Source organism: Malus domestica, chromosome 16, assembly GCF_042453785.1.
Source record: "Malus domestica chromosome 16, GDT2T_hap1".
Classification (NCBI taxonomy): Eukaryota; Viridiplantae; Streptophyta; class Magnoliopsida; order Rosales; family Rosaceae; genus Malus; species Malus domestica.
This window is the reverse complement of record NC_091676.1, coordinates 4,941,152-4,959,485: the sequence shown is the minus strand read 5'-3', so window position 1 is coordinate 4,959,485 and position 18,334 is coordinate 4,941,152. Positions and strand designations below refer to the sequence as shown.

General features: G+C 39.5%; 5 protein-coding genes across 9 annotated transcripts; 2 read left to right on the top strand and 3 right to left on the bottom strand.

The window, feature by feature from the left end:
* The first annotated feature begins 227 nt into the window (after positions 1 to 227).
* LOC103431846 (beta-1,3-galactosyltransferase GALT1-like) lies at positions 228 to 5,165 on the top strand. 5 transcript variants are annotated; one of them, XM_029095738.2, is made up of 10 exons: positions 239 to 425; positions 515 to 700; positions 1,295 to 1,398; positions 1,881 to 2,811; positions 2,969 to 3,192; positions 3,293 to 3,574; positions 3,779 to 3,907; positions 3,981 to 4,160; positions 4,332 to 4,439; positions 4,558 to 5,165. In XM_029095738.2, exons 4-10 carry the CDS (start codon positions 2,052 to 2,054, stop codon positions 4,771 to 4,773), a joined length of 1,899 nt encoding a protein of 632 aa, XP_028951571.2. In that variant the 5' UTR covers positions 239 to 425; positions 515 to 700; positions 1,295 to 1,398; positions 1,881 to 2,051; the 3' UTR covers positions 4,774 to 5,165. The 5 variants fall into 5 exon arrangements, with proteins under 5 accessions (XP_028951569.2, XP_070671906.1, XP_028951571.2 ...); XM_029095737.2 differs by having other exon boundaries at positions 1,694 to 2,811; XM_029095736.2 differs by lacking the exon at positions 1,295 to 1,398 and having other exon boundaries at positions 228 to 425; positions 1,694 to 2,811.
* Positions 5,152 to 6,789, bottom strand: LOC103402891 (uncharacterized). The gene is made up of 4 exons (XM_008341671.4): positions 6,316 to 6,789; positions 6,144 to 6,232; positions 5,509 to 5,661; positions 5,152 to 5,402 (listed from the first exon to the last, which is right to left on the bottom strand). Exons 1-4 carry the CDS (start codon positions 6,425 to 6,427, stop codon positions 5,247 to 5,249), a joined length of 510 nt encoding a protein of 169 aa, XP_008339893.3. The 5' UTR covers positions 6,428 to 6,789; the 3' UTR covers positions 5,152 to 5,246.
* A 1,253-nt stretch (positions 6,790 to 8,042) lies between these two features.
* On the top strand, positions 8,043 to 8,979 carry LOC103416517 (E3 ubiquitin-protein ligase MPSR1-like). Its single transcript, XM_008354759.3, has one exon. It carries the CDS (start codon positions 8,075 to 8,077, stop codon positions 8,873 to 8,875), a length of 801 nt encoding a protein of 266 aa, XP_008352981.3. The 5' UTR covers positions 8,043 to 8,074; the 3' UTR covers positions 8,876 to 8,979.
* Positions 8,980 to 11,119: 2,140 nt separating this feature from the next.
* LOC139192779 (protein HOTHEAD-like) lies at positions 11,120 to 13,391 on the bottom strand. Its single transcript, XM_070815448.1, has 4 exons — positions 13,376 to 13,391; positions 13,030 to 13,327; positions 12,172 to 12,572; positions 11,120 to 12,085 (listed from the first exon to the last, which is right to left on the bottom strand). The coding sequence occupies exons 1-4, from the start codon at positions 13,389 to 13,391 to the stop codon at positions 11,220 to 11,222; spliced, it is 1,581 nt and encodes a 526-aa protein (XP_070671549.1). The 3' UTR covers positions 11,120 to 11,219.
* An 882-nt stretch (positions 13,392 to 14,273) lies between these two features.
* On the bottom strand, positions 14,274 to 16,338 carry LOC139187493 (protein HOTHEAD-like). The gene is made up of 3 exons (XM_029095605.2): positions 16,213 to 16,338; positions 15,341 to 15,988; positions 14,274 to 15,253 (listed from the first exon to the last, which is right to left on the bottom strand). The coding sequence occupies exons 1-3, from the start codon at positions 16,283 to 16,285 to the stop codon at positions 14,379 to 14,381; spliced, it is 1,596 nt and encodes a 531-aa protein (XP_028951438.2). The 5' UTR covers positions 16,286 to 16,338; the 3' UTR covers positions 14,274 to 14,378.
* Between the last annotated feature and the right edge of the window lie 1,996 nt (positions 16,339 to 18,334).

The following is an 18,334-nucleotide window of genomic DNA, read 5'->3' as shown; positions in this document are numbered from 1 at the left end:
CTGTAAATTTTTACTTAAATTCTTACTAGTAACAGCTGACAGTTAGGTGTTACGAGTAAGTCCTTTCGGCTTGACTTTGATGAAAGTAGTTAATCTCTTCCTAAACATTATGTTACAAATATAAATATTGTTATTAATTTTCCTAATCAATCGATTAAAGTGATGTTAAATTAAAGTAAAAATGATCGAACCAAGACGTTTAAAGGGGACGAAATAATCAACAGTTTATAAAGACCAAAACGGTTTCTTCTTTATGGTTTCCCACCGTTAAGGCGTAGACGCGAAGTTTTTCAAACGACAACGATCCATCACCCCCTGCACTTTCTCTCCCATTTCAAATTTTCTCGGTGAATTTTCTCTCACTTTCCGGCATTCTTCCCAAACAGAAAGTTTCCGCTTCGGCTTCGGCTTCTTCTCCTCACGAGGTAACTTTGAACCTTTGTCCTTATTAGTCATATCGCTAATTTTAAGTCCTCTGTTTTTCTCTCTTTATAATTTTCTTCTTGTACTGTAGCTTGCATTTTGATCTTCTTCGGCTGCTTCCGCGTTCGGATCTGCCAATCCAGTCCAGTCCAGTCCAGTAGCTTGCTTCTTGATTCAATCGATTCGAGAACTGTTTGGTTGCCGGGAAAGTTGACTATTCAACCAGAATCGAGCTTAGCATTTGTATTTGCCGTTTCTAGTCACAAGACGATCGGAGGTATTGAATTTTTCACTCTAGAACTTCGATGATTTATAATTTCGAAATTTAATCTAGTTTATTTTGCTCAGAGTAGATTTGTATGAGTTCAAGAACAAGAAGATTGATTTTCTTACTCTTATTTTAATTAATTTTTGCTTTCTGGAAAATTCTACTGTAAATTACGCTTCGAATGAGTTGAAGAAGAAAATGTTGTATAAGTTTAGCATGTATAATTATAATTATTCGACCGACAAATCTAATTCACTTACTTTCCCGTAATTTTGTATGAATTTATTATTAATTAACTCTGAGTTTGTAGATTTCAAATTTTCATTATGGTCCGTGAACTTTTAGTTATTGCAGAATCGTCCTGGTTTCCTACTTCTGTACGCCATAGTTGAGTAAAATATAGCATTGCGGCTTCTCATCTGGTGAAGGGGAAAACATAATAATAATAATAATAATAATATCGTAAACTAATGGTAGGGATTTGACTTGACTAATTGGTCAGTGGAAATTTATACAAGGAATTAACTGCTACTGGTTGTATTTTGTTGAAAAGTCTTAAATGTTACAAGTTCTTTTTTTAATGGAAGTTTTCATCTTCGTTAGAGCAAGTCTCTGGTGTTTCTGGAAATTGCCTGGGAAGCAAAGTGGATTTTGATTCCAGATAATATGCGATCGAAACGATTGAAGTTGGACCTTGAGAATTATATGTATGTATGGCATTGCTTGTTGGTTATTCGTTTTCGTCTGATTTTTCAGTTGCTCCTTTGTTTCAGTAGATGTTCTCACTATTTAATGTAAGATGAATCTATAATTTGTTTTTTTTTGTATGGAACCATCTGCGCTTTCTTATCATTTAAGTTTTTTTTTAGTGTTCTTTTTCGCTATTGAACATTGAATGAATCTTTTGTTGAATCTGCACTCACAAACGTCATCGTTTGGCTTATGATTCACAAGCAGATTTTTGTGAGTTTTTGTAGACTTATTGATTTGGGTTTGGTTCAGTGTGGTAGTGTCTCTGGAGGATAAATTTGTTGGCAGAACCATAGTTGGTTTCTCTTTGGATGGCAGTGGGAAAAGGAAGATGTGAAATGTTTACTTGACACTTGACAGAAGTAGAGATCCTTCCACGTATACATCTTGTGACCTGTTTATCTCTTACTGAAGATCCTTAGCTATTTGCGTTTGGCAGATCATTCTTCTCTCTCTGTATAAGCACCTGGTCTCTCGGATTTTCCTGTGAGGGGTTGACGTTTATTGATTCATGCACATGATTACCAAATGGTGTTAATTGGGCTTCATGATGAGCAATAACTTGGGAAATTGGGCTCAGAGCTGTTGATGAAATTTTGTAATCACCAGAATGAAGAAATCGTATGGCATTATTGTGGCTGCATGTCTATTCATGATGCTAGTTTTGAGATATGGCATCTTAAACTATCCCGCTGGGGATAGTTTCTTAAGCAATGCACTCTACATCAATACTAGTAATCCTCTTGAATGGTTAAATACTACTCTACCTGCAGTTCAGAATCGAGAGAATGCTTCTGAAGTGATTTCTGCCGAGATTATAGTCTTTAGCCTCTTTGCTCAGAGGAATGTATCCAATGAAGAGCAGCAAACTATGCAGACGTGGAACCGTTTGAAACACCTGATTAATCAAACTCGGGGTTTGCCTAATGCGGTGGATGCTATAAGGGAAGCTGGAGTTGCATGGAATAGTCTTATGGCTTCGGTTGAAGAGCAAAGACTTGGTTATACAAACGAAAGTTCACCTGGGAAAACAAAAGAAAAACAGTGTCCTCATTTTCTTAATAAAATGAACGGGACAGGAATCGACAATAGTGTTTCTAAGTTGCGGGTCCCTTGTGGCCTAACCCAAGGTTCTTCAATTACAGTTATTGGCATTCCGAATGGACTTCTTGGAAATTTTCGAATTGAATTGATGGGCGAGCCTCTTCCGGGGGAGCCCGATCCACCTGTAATATTGCATTATAATGTTAGGCTAAGCGGTGATAAGGTAACTGAGGACCCTGTAATTGTCCAGAACACCTGGACTGTTGCTCATGATTGGGGTGAAGAAGAGCGTTGCCCATCTCCAACTCCTGAAAAGAACAATAAAGGTAACTTACCTGTCTCTTCTATTAGTCAATTATATCAAAGATTTAGTATATAACTTGGTATATTAACATGTTACAGTTGATCACTTATTCGGCATTGTTCTATAAGTCCTATTTATACTTACCGTTACTTTGCCTTGAAAATTTTAATGGTTGCCAGTGGATGAGTTGGATCAGTGCAACAAGATAGTCGGAAAAACTGAAGAGCAGAGAATACGTTCCAATGTTTCAAGGCAGGCTTCAACTGCACAAGATGGATCAAAGTCCAGAAGATACTTTCCATTTAAGCAAGGTTATCCATTTGTTGCTACACTTAGAGTGGGTTCAGAAGGAATCCAAATGACCGTTGATGGGAAGCATCTAACGTCTTTTGCATTCCGCGAAGTAAGTTCTTCAAATTTAATGCTTCGTGTTGCTTTTGGAAGTAGATGATAAACACTTGTCCCTGTGAATTCATATGCTGTTTTCATGGTTTTTTGTTCAGACATTGGAGCCATGGCTTGTCAGTGAATTAAGGATATCTGGAGACTTGAAATTAATTTCTGTCCTAGCCAGCGGTTTACCCACGTCAGAGGATTCAGAGCACATAATTAATTTACAAGAACTCAAATCTGCTCCTCTCTCGCCTCACAAACAAATGGATCTCTTTATTGGTGTTTTCTCTACCGCAAACAATTTTAAACGACGGATGGCCGTTCGAAGAACATGGATGCAGTATGCTGCTGTACGATCAGGGGCGGTTTCAGTGCGCTTTTTTGTTGGTTTGGTGAGCTCACTTGTGAAACCTTGTTCTTTGTTATTAACTTATTACAATGTTTATTTTCTCGACATCGGTTGTGTTGTTCATTAATTTGCAAAATTTATGTTGTGTTTTCACCACAACATATTTAAGCTGTCTTTCTTATATCCTTGTTATGTTTTTGTTGAGTCTGTTTGCTAAATTATTCATCGAGTTTGTAACGTAATGCAGCATAAGAACCAAATAGTGAATGAGGAACTTTGGAACGAGGCACAAACCTATGGAGACATACAGCTGATGCCTTTTGTTGATTACTATGGCCTCATTACCTGGAAAACTTTGGCCATCTGCATCTTTGGGGTAAAATACTTACTTTTCCTCGAGTGCACGGGGAGATCCCTTCTTTGTCTAAATGATTTTATCTCTTCAACAGACGGAGGTTGTTTCAGCAAAGTTTGTCATGAAGACGGATGATGATGCATTTGTTCGTGTGGATGAAGTGCTAGCTTCCTTACACAGGATCAAAGTGAATCGTGGCTTGCTTTATGGTCTCATTAACTCAGATTCCCGACCTCATCGAAATCCAGACAGTAAATGGTATATCAGCTCTGAGGTAATTTTCAAGCTTTGCCAACGTTGCAAGCTCTGGTATAACTCGGTTTGTTCTCCAAATTAGGAATCAAGTTAATTGATGCGTAGTTTATCATTGATAAATAGTTAAAGAAATCGTATTCTGCTTCTCACATTTTTTGTTCCATTCGTTGTGTCTGCTGCGCTAATGAAGGAATGGCCCGAAGAGACTTACCCACCTTGGGCACATGGTCCTGGTTATGTGGTATCGAATGACATAGCAAAGACAGTTTCCCAGCGATATAAAAACGGCAGATTAAAGGTAAGAAACAATCTACATTTTGCAACCAGTGTTATCACTATAGCTTCTCCATCAAAATTTTATTTGGATTTGGAATGGTTTCTGTATCTGAAAGAGAACGATGCTTTGTTATGATCAGATGTTTAAGCTGGAAGATGTGGCGATGGGAATCTGGATTGCGGATATGAAAAAGGAAGGTCTGAATGTACGGTATGAGAAGGAAGAGAAGGTCTACAACGAAGGGTGCAAGGACGGGTATGTCGTTGCACATTACCAAGGTCCCAGGGAGATGCTTTGTCTCTGGCAGAAAATTCAAGAAGGGCAAGTTGCTAAATGCTGTGGTGGTGATAGGTAGACACAATTAGATCATTCGTTCCATATTGGAACCTTTTAGTTAAAGAGTTTCACGATCAACCTCCGAAGCTGAAGAGAGAAATCTTGGTAGCGCGATCATTTTGTCGAGAGTAGATGACCGAGATTGGCCAGAGGACCCTACCAAGGCACTAACTAAGAGAGGAGATGGTCATCTTAGTAACGAGCTTACTATTACTGTATATTTTAGGTGTGCCATAGGATATAGTATGACAGAGGAGAGGTGGAGAGATCTGTTGATGTGTAGAATCCGCGCAGAGTAGCATTAGCGTTATTTTCGCACTCTTGGCTCTTTCCATTTGCATCCGATACTTTTTTCGCAGTAATTCAATGGAAAATACAGAAAAATAGAGAAGTAGCGTTCAACGAAAACAATCTAACCCAGTTTTATATTGCAAAAGAACGATTCCATTCTATCGTTGTCAACAAGAGTTTTACACAGAAGCAGATACAAATCTATCTTGGCAAGAAACCATGCTGAGAAATTGCAATCTCGAATGCCTGAATCCTTTCCCCGGTAGCAAAACCATTGCGATCATACGATGATATTTCGTGTATGTTGAGATTGTTGCAGGCCTTGACGAGCTCCTCGCCCAGGCGTTTAGCAGCTTCCTACAAGATGTAATAACAGAAAGTAGTTTAGAGAGCTTGCGTCACGCAATGCTTGTCTAAATAGACAGTGGCTGAGAACTCTCCTGCACAAGCTTGGATTACTTACGCTGGTACTACAATCGGGATTCCGACGAATAGATTTCTGCAGGGTGCTTCCGTAAAACAAACAGTTCTTGTTTTGGTCATCTACCAGCATTGCATACAACTGTTTATCTGAACAGAACACCGAAAGCCTCGGTCTCTTAGACGTGCCATTGTACTGAATCAGAAGTGAAAACAAAAAAAACACCATTCCGGGGAATCAGAAACTACAACAATGATACTTCTCACGAAACAAGAGTATCAATGTGTTCGAATTCAAACCAACCAAATGAAAAAAGTTGAAATGAAAAAAGTTGGGGTTTCATCGTAAAACCAATTGACAATATGGCAATATAAGGAGTAGCCCAACCTCTTATAAACCCATGCAAGGTCCCTTCTCTCATCAATGTAAGACTCATTCTCAATATGCCCCCTCACGTGTTCAAACCTAACACGTGGAGCACCTAGTCGTTTGACTTCACATGTGGGACAACATGCTCTGATATCATGAACAAAATTAGGGTTCACCATAAAACCAATTGGCAATATGGAAAGTAACCCAACCTTCATGCAAGTCCAACCTCCCATAAACGTGGGATTCATTCTCAACACCAAAACACACATATTCCAGCAAATGTAGGGAAGACGCCAATGACATACCTTCTTCTGCATTCTTCTGTTTCGAGTTTTCGCACTATCCGTCCTGGCATTCCCCCTCGCTCTCATAACTAACGGCTGCGCCGAGAAACCTACATGAAACCCAAGATTTGAGAGTAAACCCGTAGCACAAAGTTGCAATCCCTAGTAGTGTACGTTGGGATCATTCACTTACTTGTTCTTCTCGTCTGCTGCATGGGTTGAATTTGAAAGTTGGAAGTTGCTGAACGGAGACCCAAAAATGCAGAAGTCGAGAACTTGAGAGCAGCAGCATTCGCAAGGGCCATATCACTTTACGTTCGAAAGAAGGTCGTTGAGGAATTTCATCAAACACCTTACGTGCGGTCTTTTCAGGAAGTTTAATTGGAATATTTTAGAAGTTTCGTAGCGGGTGTATTCTGGCGAAGAGGTGCAGTTTCCTGTTTGGCGGCTCTGTGGAATCTGCTTAGTGTAGATTACTCGAGAAATCCAGCAGGCTCAGGAATTAAAAAGAAAATAAATAAAAGTCCAGCTTGAACGTAGCAGAAATGCTTACTGGTAGACGATGTCGTATTAACTACGACGGTGCGTGTCAAATTTGGCTTTTTCTTCTGGGAATTTTGGTCAAAATTTGAGTATACAGGCGACTTTTATTTATTTTTTTCAAAGCGAAAATAAAGATTATGGAGATGAGTCTCTAAGACAAGAAGGAAATTTAATTCATTAAAATTGTCCTTTGTTTTTAACTTCTTTTTATTAATATTAGCATTTGCCTACACACTTTGTGTGTATGAACACATTTTTTTAGAAAATGAGAATGAGAGAGGGAGAGAGAGAACGTGGGGGGAGTTGGAGGTTTTTGTTTTTGGTTATTTTTTTAATTTTAAATATTAGAGATATTTTAACATCACTGGTATGTGAGGTTTCAATAAAAAACAGTAAAATTTAGACCTGTGAAATTATATTATTGCCCATAATTTTTTTGTGTGATAGAATACTAAGTTGTCTTTTCACCATCTTTTGGTTGACAAAGAATGTTTCATTAATTAATAAAGATTAAGAGATGAAGGTTCAAAACCATTATAAAAATTTAAGCAAGAGAGAGTTTTGAACCTGTAAAATTTAGACCTGTGAAATTATATTATTGCCCATAATTTTTTTGTGTGATAGAATACTAAGTTGTCTTTTCACCATCTTTTGGTTGACAAAGAATGTTTCATTAATTAATAAAGATTAAGAGATGAAGGTTCAAAACCATTATAAAAATTTAAGCAAGAGAGAGTTTTGAACCTGAAATGCATGGTGAAATGTCAATATTTTATCTACTAGAATATTAGACAATCACAAACGCATTAACAACAAAGTTTACTTTGTGACAATTATTATTAAAAATTTGAACTGAGTTGCCCTATACAATATATATTCTTATCTTTTCATGGAGATACCATTAATAAAAGATTCTAAAGGCATCCTATGCCCTAAAATATCTCCGAGGATCCTCGTTGGATTTTTTAATCACATATGTTTATTGTACATTGTACGATAAAAAATTATTGTAAATTTTTATATTTAAAATTAAATATAAACAACACTTGATAAAAATTGACGCACGATATATGATAAACGAATATGATTGAAGGATCCGTAAGATCCTCACAAAAAGATTCAGTGAGGATACTCACCCCTAAAATATCCTCCCAAACCGAAAAAAGACACCCTTTTGAAGATGAAGGTAAACCTGAATTTGTCCTGTATGAATATTGGCAATATTTCCTTCTTCTTTTTTATATATAACAAAAAAATTGTTTGAATAAAAATAACACAAAAAATGCTTAATTTTACAGCACTCGCCACGTGTCGTGCGGCGCTACCTAGTTTCTCTTCACTCTATAACGTTAATACTTATCATTTTTCTCCAGAAGTTCCAGATCCTTCTACGCCCTTCTTTCTTCTTTATGTGGTCACTCTCCCCTCTTAAATCCTCCCCCTCCAAATCCCCAAACCCTCATCCTGCAATTTTCCCAAACCCTTCTGATTCTTCGTCTTCCCAAATCCCTCTCAAAGTTTCTCTCTTTTTTCGTTCTCAATCCCGAAAAAACCCGGAGAATTTCATGGATTCCGAAGCTGAGTTCTCTTCCTTCTTCGACTGGCTCACGAGGAGGGATCGAGCCCGAGAGCTATCCGTGCTCATGCCCTTAATATTAGGTGCAGCCGCCGCCGCCTCCGCCGCGACACCCGACACGGAAGACCCAGATGCAGGAAACCCCGAAAGACGAACCCCGCGGGAGCGAATAGTCCTCATCGACCCTTTCAGCCAACGCGTGGCGGTGATCGAAGGTGGTTCGGACCTGGACTCGCTGCTCCAGGGGCTGGGTGGCAAGGACGGTCAGCCGCCGGCGTCGAAGGCGTCGATCGACGCCATGCCGAGTGTGGAGATTGGCGAGGCGGATGGTGGGTCCGAGTGCGCGATTTGCTTGGAGCAGTTTGAGGTGGACGGCGTGGCGAAGGAGATGCCTTGCAATCACAGGTTTCATGGGGGTTGTATAGAGCAGTGGCTGACGCTTCATGGGTCGTGCCCGGTTTGCAGGTTTACGATGCCGGTTGAGGAGGAGGAGGTGGTAAAGAAGAGCGAAGAAAGGGGCGGAGAGGGAAGGAGGGTCGACGGAGAGATTAGGGTCAGGGTGTTTGTTCACAATCGCAGGAGAGCAAGTGAGGGTCCAGATCAAGCCAGTGATGAGGATACGATGCAGAGTTAGGAGAAAATTATGAATTTGTAAACGATTAGGAATATTGTACAGAATCTCAAAGCAAAATTGTTTTTATTTTTGTTTCAAAATAAATTTTATATATTGTTCATGAAGTCTTTTGTATTTTTTGTTGTTGTGAAATTTGTGAATTTGATTGACTGAAACAAGCGGATTTGGAAACAACTGCTTAGTGTTTAGGGATGAATTTCAGACTCGTATTTTATACGGCACGTTTTGAGTTTGATTTGGCTGAATTACCGGTGAATTGCTGAGAGTGATTAGAGGAGGCTAAAGACTATCTTCAAAGATGTGAATTCGATTTGGCTGAATTACCGGTGAATTGCTGAGAGTGATTAGAGGAGGCTAAAGACTAACTTCAAAGAAGATGTGAAATCTTTTAAGTGAAATGTTATTTAATCAAATTTGAAGATATGGGTAAGTTATAACTGATACGTCAATCTTATATGTTTTGACATATGAGTTTTCGTATATAAAATTGAGTTATGAGAAAATGTAATGTCAAATAATTTTAAATTATTTTATTGGATAAGTTCCATTAATGTACTAATTATATATTTGAAAATTTTATTTTTGATTTCTTTTAAAATGAATCATACAAATATTATTTATAATAAAAAAATTATATCGGTTGAAAAAAAAAGGAAAATCTAATATTATCATATCAATCATCAATTAACGTTTGACATTTATCTTTTGACATTTGTTTTGGAGATACTCTAAAATATCGAGAATCGCACTCTAGTCTAACAGAAGGTTGAAACGTTGCTGTGAATTCTTTTGGTCCTTAAAAGAGAGGATTACCATGACAAATCTAATTGATTTCTTAAAAAAAAAAAATATATATATATATATAAGCGGATTAAGATAACTACGAATTTGATTAAGCATTTTAGTGGCTTGGAGATTCTCGATATCTTCCAAGCATTAGCAAAGTGGCCATGATAATCTGGTCAACCACCATGGTAGTGAATCCTTGCACCACCATAGTAGTGAATCCTCACATTCTTCTTGCACTTGCCTCAGCTCTTCTTCATTATATATACCGACTTCAAACTATCGTTGGAGACCTCTTGCACTTGCCTCAGCTCTTCGACTTCAAGCTGTCGTTGGAGACCTCAATCTGAGTTCAAAACTAGCTATGATTTGGCTTATCGTTTGACTCGAGGGTTAAAATATGCTACCACCTCATGCTATATAAACTGCATTAGATTGTCACCCATTGGTGATGGGACACCTCCCACATTAAAAAATATACGAAATCACCATAGAAAATCATAACAATAATCTTTCAACTTTAATTTTATTGGAATAATTATTGATCGCTTAACACATTAAAACGTGTAGTTATGGTCTTTTTTGACAATTCCGTTAGAATTTCTGTTAAAATGAGTCACGTGCCATGCACATGAAGTTTAATCAAAAGGCAAATATAGAAAACAAAATGAGAAGATTGTAACAATGTTTTTTCAATTTTAATCCAATTTGAGAAATAGTTCCTCAACTGTAACCCATTAAGTTTTCAACTTTAAACCTATTAGAGTAATGTTTCCTCAACTTTAACTCAATCATAGCAATGATTCTTTTAACATGACTCATTTTAACTGGAGTTTTGACAGAGTTGACAAAAACAATCATAACTGCACGTTTTGATGCGTTAAGGGACCAATGACTACGGATTCTTAGTTGAGGGACCAATATTTTTTTTTCGAACAAACGATATCATTTACATTAAGGGGTGGGAGAGTGGGCTAACTATGCTTTATAATGGGCTAGCAATAATGTGATCCAAATTTGTCTTCGACGAGAATCAAATCTAAAACCACTCACTTACAAGTGAAAATGAATACAACCAAACCGTAGTCCTTAAGTGGTAACTGAGGGACCATTTAAAGTCGAGGGATCCCCAACAAAATATCCAAACGAAGACCAAGTTTGGTCTTCCATCAATACACAAGTCTTCATCAAATTGCGGAAGGTACGTTTGCTGCACCTGCACGCAAATTCTTCATTCGCTGCTTCGACACAAAACCTCTTGTCAAGTTGGTTTGCACTCAAGTGTGGTGGATGCAGGCCGCTCCATTAATTTAGCTTGCCCCTACCACTGAAATCGCTTTTGCTTACAAGTGGAGACCGGTGACCCGTCGTTGTTTTACCAAGGCATCAGGATTCGACTTTCGAGTGTCACATGGAGCAACCGTTCGGCCTAGCTACGGACCCGGCACCGTTATAAGCAAAAGTTAACTATACTGCCTTCATTTGACGTGATTATTATATGATTATATGGCTAATACAAGCTTTTGAGGATCAAAGTAAGATCGATCGTCACTAAGGTTTAAGCATTTTCTCTCTCTTGAAGAATCTTGATCCCTTGGTATCTTCCAAGCATTAACAATGTAGCCATTGGATTTGTGCCCGGAGATTCCAGGAAAGTTGACCCATCAATTACTCTCAACCCATCGATGCCGAAAACCCTGTAATTTTTGTCAACCACTGATCCCATGGTGCAACCTCCATGATAGTGGTAGAAGGTCCTCACATTGTTCTTGCAAAGTTTCCTCAGCTCATCGTCTGTGGACATGGACTTGTTTCTGCGTTTGCCTTCGATCCCAAGGAAGTAAGCAATCGATTTAGACCTTACAATTTTCTCAAGCAACCTACCCAGCTTCACGCATTCTGCCATATCTTTCTCCTTTGCCAGATAGTTGAATGTGACTGAAGGGTTTTTGCGAGGGTCGGTGCTGTTCAGCTCAAGCTCTCCTTCTGATTCTGGGAATGCAAGTTTGCCAACGATCGGCATTATTGTTGCGTTGAAGCTGATTGGTAAAATCAATGCCTGAATTACGAGTTTGAAGTCGTCTGCGATGACGGTAACTTTGGGAGAATCTGGTGGGAAATTTTTGGGCTTCGCGTCAGCTATCTCAGCTAGGAGTGCAATGCAAGGATTGTCTGTCATTCCTTTTCCAACGCTCTTTAAGTTTACTGCAACTGGAATGTTGAACTTGTTTAGGTGTTTCTGAGGGCCAATGCCACTTAACAACAAAATTTGAGGGCTGCCTAAAGCCCCTGCTGCTAGTATCACATCGCCTGTTGAACTTCTCGAGTTGTTTTGCGTGTTGAGGTAAGCTTCATGGGTTTGCGAAGAACTCCCGTCGCTCTTGATGAATCTTATGCCTCTAACTATTGTCTCATATCTGCTACCTGCAAAAGCCATTTAGGAATTTAGCCATAATCAATGGGGATTAATTTTTCGACCTGGGATTCACTCTCAAAAGGTTCTTGCTTACCTTTTTCATGAAAGATGATGCTTGTCACAGTTGCATTCAAAAGAAGTGTGATGCTGTTCGGATTCCCTGCCGTGAGAAGATCAGCTGAGGTGTGTCTTCGTCCCTGTTCATCAAATGTAGTCGCGCCAATCTTTGTTCCCTTAATGTGATCCAAACTAAAACCATTGTAAGGAAAAATCCCTGCCTCAAGAAAGCTAAGCTCAGCAACATACTGCCATGGGGTCAGTTTAGGTTTAAAGGCATTTCTAGACTCCACCCATTTATAAGCATCCGACACCATCTGCTTATTCCACCCAACCCTTTTGACATAATCGTCACTTGCTCTGCTGAAAAACCCGCCGTTGATAGCCGATCCTCCTCCTAGAACTCTTCCTCGGAGATTGGAATGATAGAGATAGAGCCTTATTAAACAACCAATCAAGACCAAAACATGAATTACAACTTAAAGATAATTAACCAGAACTTGAAACATAGAAGAACCAAGAAGAAAAGCATACCTGCGCCAGTTCCAGAACTTGAAGCCATTGCACCAAGCTTTCCAGTGAACCTTCTCTTCTCTCGCAGATGACTAAGTACTCGACTTACAAATAGGCTTAAGTCCAGATATGAGCGTGTATCTGTGAGAAGAGAGGCCACCATATATATACATATAGTTCTTTCCATAATCAGATAGGATTCCCTATTAAAATCCTAATATGAAACAAATACTTGTTTCCTTGTCTCATAAGAACTGATCTAAATGCTATACAAAATCCTTTATCGTAAAGGATCAGCATTCCCCTTGTTAATAAGACTTTTCTACCAACTGAATACCTATAGCCAGTCCCCAAAACTTCCCTATCTCATACTCATTCCAACATGGAAACCCCGTCCTTGGAGACGAAGCTTTGTGCAACTGATGTGTACTCGTCAGTTTGGACCAATGAGAGCCCATAGTTCTTGTTTTCCATGATTAAGGGATTTTCATACGGCGAGCCACCTCGCTCCACCAAGAGCACCGAGAACTTCTCAGACAGGGTTGCAGCTAGGGGACAGCCGGCGGTGCCTCCTCCAACAATAATGTAATCGAAGGACTTGCCCGAGACTTGATTGACATCTGAAGTAGTCTTACGAGGGAGTGTTTGTCCTGCAATTACGAAAGAAACCAGAATAGATCCTCAATTCTCCACATTCAAAGCTACTTACACAATGACATTTTATATGCCGTTTGAAAGCGCCATTTCGTTTTCAGTTTTTACTTATTTTGAAAACTAAAAACTAAAAACTGAATTAGTTATGCAAGTAGCCCTTTCCCACAATGGTGGAAGGGAGTTAAGCCCTCATGACGGCGTGGGTTCGAAACCCTGTGAGTAATCTAACATCTAATCAAACAAAATCTATCATTTGGGAAAAAATAATTAATTAGTTACCGAACGGGATTTAAAATTAATTAAACAGGAAGATAATTAGAGGACATAGCATACCTTGAATCCATCAGATGAACAAACAGGAGGAACAGATACAATGAAAACCCCATTGCCATGAATGCTCTCTCTCTCTCTCAAAAGCTTATCTTCTACTAACATATTTTCTGGATTAATAGGCAAAGGCAATGATCTGTCACCAGCTAATTGCTATTAAATTAATTAAACCAATAGACCAGTTCTCCCATTTTTATGCATTAACAATTCAGTCTCCGTTGGCTGCACCCACACAAAGTCTGCAGTTCACACGATTATTTGTTCTATATTTTATTCCTAACTCAAGTTCTTCGTGTTCGTTTGCTTTTGCTCGGTGTTTTGGTATTTGCTTTGTGGTTGGTTGGTTTGTTTGGTTTATCAGAGTCCACTGATAACAAGATGTTGTACAAGAAAATCTTAATTTGACATGATTAGTAGGCAAAGTCATTGATCTGTTGCCACCTAGTTTCTATTAAATTAATTAAACTATTACACCAGTTCTCCCATTTTTATGCATTAACAATTCAGTCTCCGTTGGCTACTACGGGCTTTCGCTTACTAGTGGAGACAGGCCGACCCGTCTTTTTTTTTTTTTCACGAAGGCATCAGGATTCGAGCTTCACATGGAGCAACCGTTCGGCCTGGCTACCGGACTGGTCGGCGTTATAATAAGTAAAATTTAGCTATACCGCTTTCATTTGACATGATTATTATTTTGATTAAATGGCTAATACAAGCTCTTGAGGCTCAATATAAGATCGATCATCACTAGGGTTTAAGCATTTTCTCTCTCTCTTGAAGAATCTTGATCCCTTGGTATCTTCCAAGCATTAACAATGTGGCCATTGGATTTGTGCCCGGAGATTCCAGGAAAGTTGACCCATCAATTACTCTCAACCCATCGATGCCGAAAACCCTGTAATTTTTGTCAACCACTGATCCCATGGTGCAACCTCCATGATAGTGGTAGAAGGTCCTCACATTGTTCTTGCAAAGTTTTCTCAGCTCATCGTCGGTAGACATGGACTCGTTTCTGCGTTTGCCTTCGACCCCAAGAAAGTAAGCAATCGATTTAGACCTTACAATTTGCTCAAGCAACCTACCCAGCTTCACGCATTCTGCCATATCTTTCTCCGTTGCCAGATAGTTGAATGTGACTGAAGGGTTTTTCCGAGGGTCGGTGCTGTTCAGCTCAAGCTGTCCTTCTGATTCTGGGAAGGCAAGTTTGCCTGAGATTAGCATTATTGTTGCGTTGAAGCTGATTGGTAAAATCATTGACCCAACTATGAGTTTGAAGTCGTCTGCAATGGCGATAACTTTGGGAGAATCTGGTGGGAAATTTTTGGGCTTCGCGTCAGCTACCTCAGGTACGAGTGCAATGGAAGGATTATCTTGCATTCCTTTTCCAACGCTCTTTAAGTTTACTGCAACTGGAATGTCGAACTTGTTTAGGTGTTTCGGAGGGCCAATGCCACTTAACAATAGAATTTGAGGGCTGCCTAAAGCCCCTGCTGCTAGTATCACATCGCCTGTTGAACTCCTCGAGTTGTTCTGTGTGTTGAGGTAAGCTTCATGGGTTTGCGAAGAACTCCCGTCGCTCTTGATGAATCTTATGCCTCGAACAACTGTCACATTTCTGTTACCTGCAAAAGCCATTTAGGAATGTAGCCATAATCAATAGAGTTAATTTTCCGACGTGGGATTCAGACTCTCAAAAGTTTCATGCTTACCTTTTTTATGAAAGATTATGCTTGTCACAGTTGCATTCAAAAGAAGTGTGATGTTGTTCGGATTCCCTGCCATTAGAAGATCAGCTGAGGTGTGTCTTCGCCCCTGTTCATCATAAATAGTCGCGCCAATCTTTGTTCCCTCGATGTGATCCAAACTAAAACCATTGTAAGGGAAAATCCCTGCCTCAAGAAGGCTAAGCTCAGCAACATAGGGCCACGGGGTTAGTTTTGGTTTAAAGGCATTTCTAGACTCCACCCATTTATAAGCGTCCGATACCATCTGCTTATTCCACCCAACCCTTTTGACATAATCCTCACTTGCTCTGCTGAAAAACCCGCCGTTGATAGCCGATCCTCCTCCTAGAACTCTTCCTCGGAGATTGGAAACCCCGTCCTTGGAGACGAAGCTTTGTGCAACTGATGTGTACTCGTCAGTTTGGACCAATGAGAGCCCGAAGTTCTTGTTTTCCATGATCAAGGGATTTTCATACGGAGAGCCACCTCGCTCAACCAAGAGCACCGAGAATTTCTCAGACAGGGTTGCGGCTAGGGGACAGCCGGCGGTGCCTCCTCCAACAATAATGTAATCGAAGGACTTGCCCGAGACTTGATTGACATCTGAAGTAGTCTTACGAGGGAGTGTTTGTCCTGCCATTAGGAAGAAATCAGAATAGATCCTAAATTCTCAACATTTAAAGCTACAAAATGGCATTTTATAGGCCGTTTGGTAACCATTTCATTTTTCAATTTCACTAATCAAACATCTAATCAAACAAAATCCATCGCTTGGCAAAAAAATAAAAAAATAAAAAAGTTATCGAACGGGATTTAAAATTAATTAAACAGGAAGGTAATTAGAGGACATAGCATACCTTGAATCCATGAACAACACAGGGCCAGATGAACAAACAGGAGGAACAGATACAATGAAAACCCCATTGCCATGAATGCTCTCTCTCTCAAGCTTATCTTCTACTAACATATTTTCTGGATTAATAGGTGTTGATTATTGACTCAAACTTGTAGTCAAAGATCAAAAATTTCGGCTACTTTTGTGGTCAAAATTGTTGGATGGCATGCTACATGTGGGAAACAAAATACATGCAATTGTGCCTAACTCTTTTTGACTTGATGTTAGGCCTTTGGCCATTGATGTCTTTGAGAAGCTTTTCTTTAGCTATAAAAGGGGAGCAAGGTGCAGCCCATAATCATTGTAGAGGAGAACAAGGAAGAGAGAAAAATAGCAAGAAGCCATTCGGCATATAGAAGAATTTTCTCAAATTGTCTTGCTTTGTATTTTTGGTTTTCTCTTCCTATTGTAAGTGTGAGAGCTTGGGTTATTCGGGTCTTTGGGAAATTGAGTGATAAACACTATTGTATGTTCTCATTGATTATAGTGGAATACTCCGTCGTCTCCAAACTGGATGTAGGCATTGCCGAACCAGTATAAATCTTGGTGTTCTTGTTGATAGTGGTTTTATTCTGTTCTGTTTAACTATTCACTTACAGTTGAATGCCGCTTCCGCACAACAAGTGGTATCAGAGCCCAGTTCCGTGAATAGTGTTGGCGCTACAGTCCCGTGAACAGTGAACTGCTACAGTATCTGTGAACAGTATTGTACCTGTGAACAGTGTCGTATTTGTGAACAGTGCCGAGTAGATGGCTGGAGATAAAGATGAATCTGTAAAGAGGGGGTCAGCATCGTCTTCGTCTACATCCAATAGACATCCAACTACTACTACAAGGTTAGAGGTTGATAAATTCAATGGCTCTAATAATTTTGGTATGTGGCAATGTGAAGTTATGGATGTGTTGTATCAACAAGAGTTGGATATGGTTCTGGAAGATAAACTAGAAGATATTGATGACAAGCAGTGGACGCGAATTAATCTTCATGCTTGTGCTGCTATTCGATCGTTCCTTGATAAGGAGTTGAAATACCCGTATATGAAGGAAACTTCTGCTAAGGAGTTATGGACGAAATTGGAGGAGAAGTATATGACCAAGAGCGCAGAAAATCGTCTCTTCTTGAAGAAGCGACTCTTCCGATTTCAGTATCGTCCAGGTATCTCTATGCACGAACACCTCAATAATTATAATAAAATACTTGCTGATTTAGCAAACCTTGATGTGAAAATTCCTGACGAGGACAAGGCACTATGTTTGTTAAATTCATTGCCTGATGATTATGATCATTTGACAACTACTCTGTTGCATGGAAAATCCGAGGTGAAACTTGATGAGGTGTCTGCGGCATTGGTGAATCATGAGTGTCGTAAGAAGGAACTGAAGACTCACAATTCACAAACCGAGGCATTTGTTGCAAGGGGTCGAACATAGGAAAGAAAATCTGGGAAGCGGGGAAAATCTCGTTCAAAGTCACGAGGGAAGTTTCCTGCTAAAGATGAATGTGTTTTTTGTCGCCAAAAGGGTCATTGGAAGAAAGACTGCCCCAAATTGAAGAACAAAGAGAAGGAGAAAGCGGGTTCTGAAGCAAATATTGCAAAATCTGGAGATGATGATGATTTCGAGTTTGCTTTGGCTAGTTCATATGCTGATGGTTACTCAAATGAGTGGATTTTGGATTCAGGTTGCACCTATCATATGTGTCCCATTCGGGAATGGTTTTCTAATTTCGAGGAGCTGGATGGTGGAGTTGTTTTGATGGGTAATAATAATGCCTGCAAAACACAAGGGATAGGCAAAATCTGTTTGAAGATGCATGATGGAACAGTCAGAGAATTAAGTGATGTTCGGTATGTACCGGATATGAAGAAAAATCTCATCTCACTGGGTGCATTGGAATCCAAGGGTCTCAAGATCACCATGGAGGGTGGAGTTCTTAAAGCTGTGTACGGGGCACTGGTGGTGATGAAAGGTATAAGACGAAATAACTTGTATTTCTTGCAGGGGAGTACAATTATTGGTGGAGCAGCTGTCACCGAAGCTGCTGACGCAGATAGCACAGACACCACGAGGTTATGGCATATGCG

Bases quoted from the DNA above. Each gene is read 5' to 3' on its own strand.
- LOC103431846 (XM_029095736.2), top strand. From the start codon at position 2,052: ATGAAGAAATCGTATGGCATTATTGTGGCTGCATGTCTATTCATGATG. The intron at 3,575-3,778 runs GTGAGCTCACTT...AACGTAATGCAG, and splicing joins TGCGCTTTTTTGTTGGTTTG to CATAAGAACCAAATAGTGAA. The intron at 3,908-3,980 runs GTAAAATACTTA...TCTCTTCAACAG, and splicing joins TGGCCATCTGCATCTTTGGG to ACGGAGGTTGTTTCAGCAAA.
- LOC103402891 (XM_008341671.4), bottom strand. From the start codon at position 6,427: ATGGCCCTTGCGAATGCTGCTGCTCTCAAGTTCTCGACTTCTGCATTT. The intron at 6,233-6,315 runs GTAAGTGAATGA...GGTTTCATGTAG, and splicing joins GCAGCAGACGAGAAGAACAA to GTTTCTCGGCGCAGCCGTTA. The intron at 5,403-5,508 runs GTAAGTAATCCA...TACATCTTGTAG, and splicing joins ATCCCGATTGTAGTACCAGC to GAAGCTGCTAAACGCCTGGG.
- LOC103416517 (XM_008354759.3), top strand. From the start codon at position 8,075: ATGTGGTCACTCTCCCCTCTTAAATCCTCCCCCTCCAAATCCCCAAAC.
- LOC139192779 (XM_070815448.1), bottom strand. The intron at 12,573-13,029 runs GTTGGAATGAGT...TTGTTTAATAAG, and splicing joins TCCAAGGACGGGGTTTCCAT to GCTCTATCTCTATCATTCCA. The intron at 12,086-12,171 runs GTAAGCAAGAAC...TGGCTTTTGCAG, and splicing joins CATCATCTTTCATGAAAAAG to GTAGCAGATATGAGACAATA.
- LOC139187493 (XM_029095605.2), bottom strand. From the start codon at position 16,285: ATGGCAATGGGGTTTTCATTGTATCTGTTCCTCCTGTTTGTTCATCTG. The intron at 15,989-16,212 runs GTATGCTATGTC...TCCTAATGGCAG, and splicing joins GTGTTGTTCATGGATTCAAG to GACAAACACTCCCTCGTAAG. The intron at 15,254-15,340 runs GTAAGCATGAAA...TGGCTTTTGCAG, and splicing joins CATAATCTTTCATAAAAAAG to GTAACAGAAATGTGACAGTT.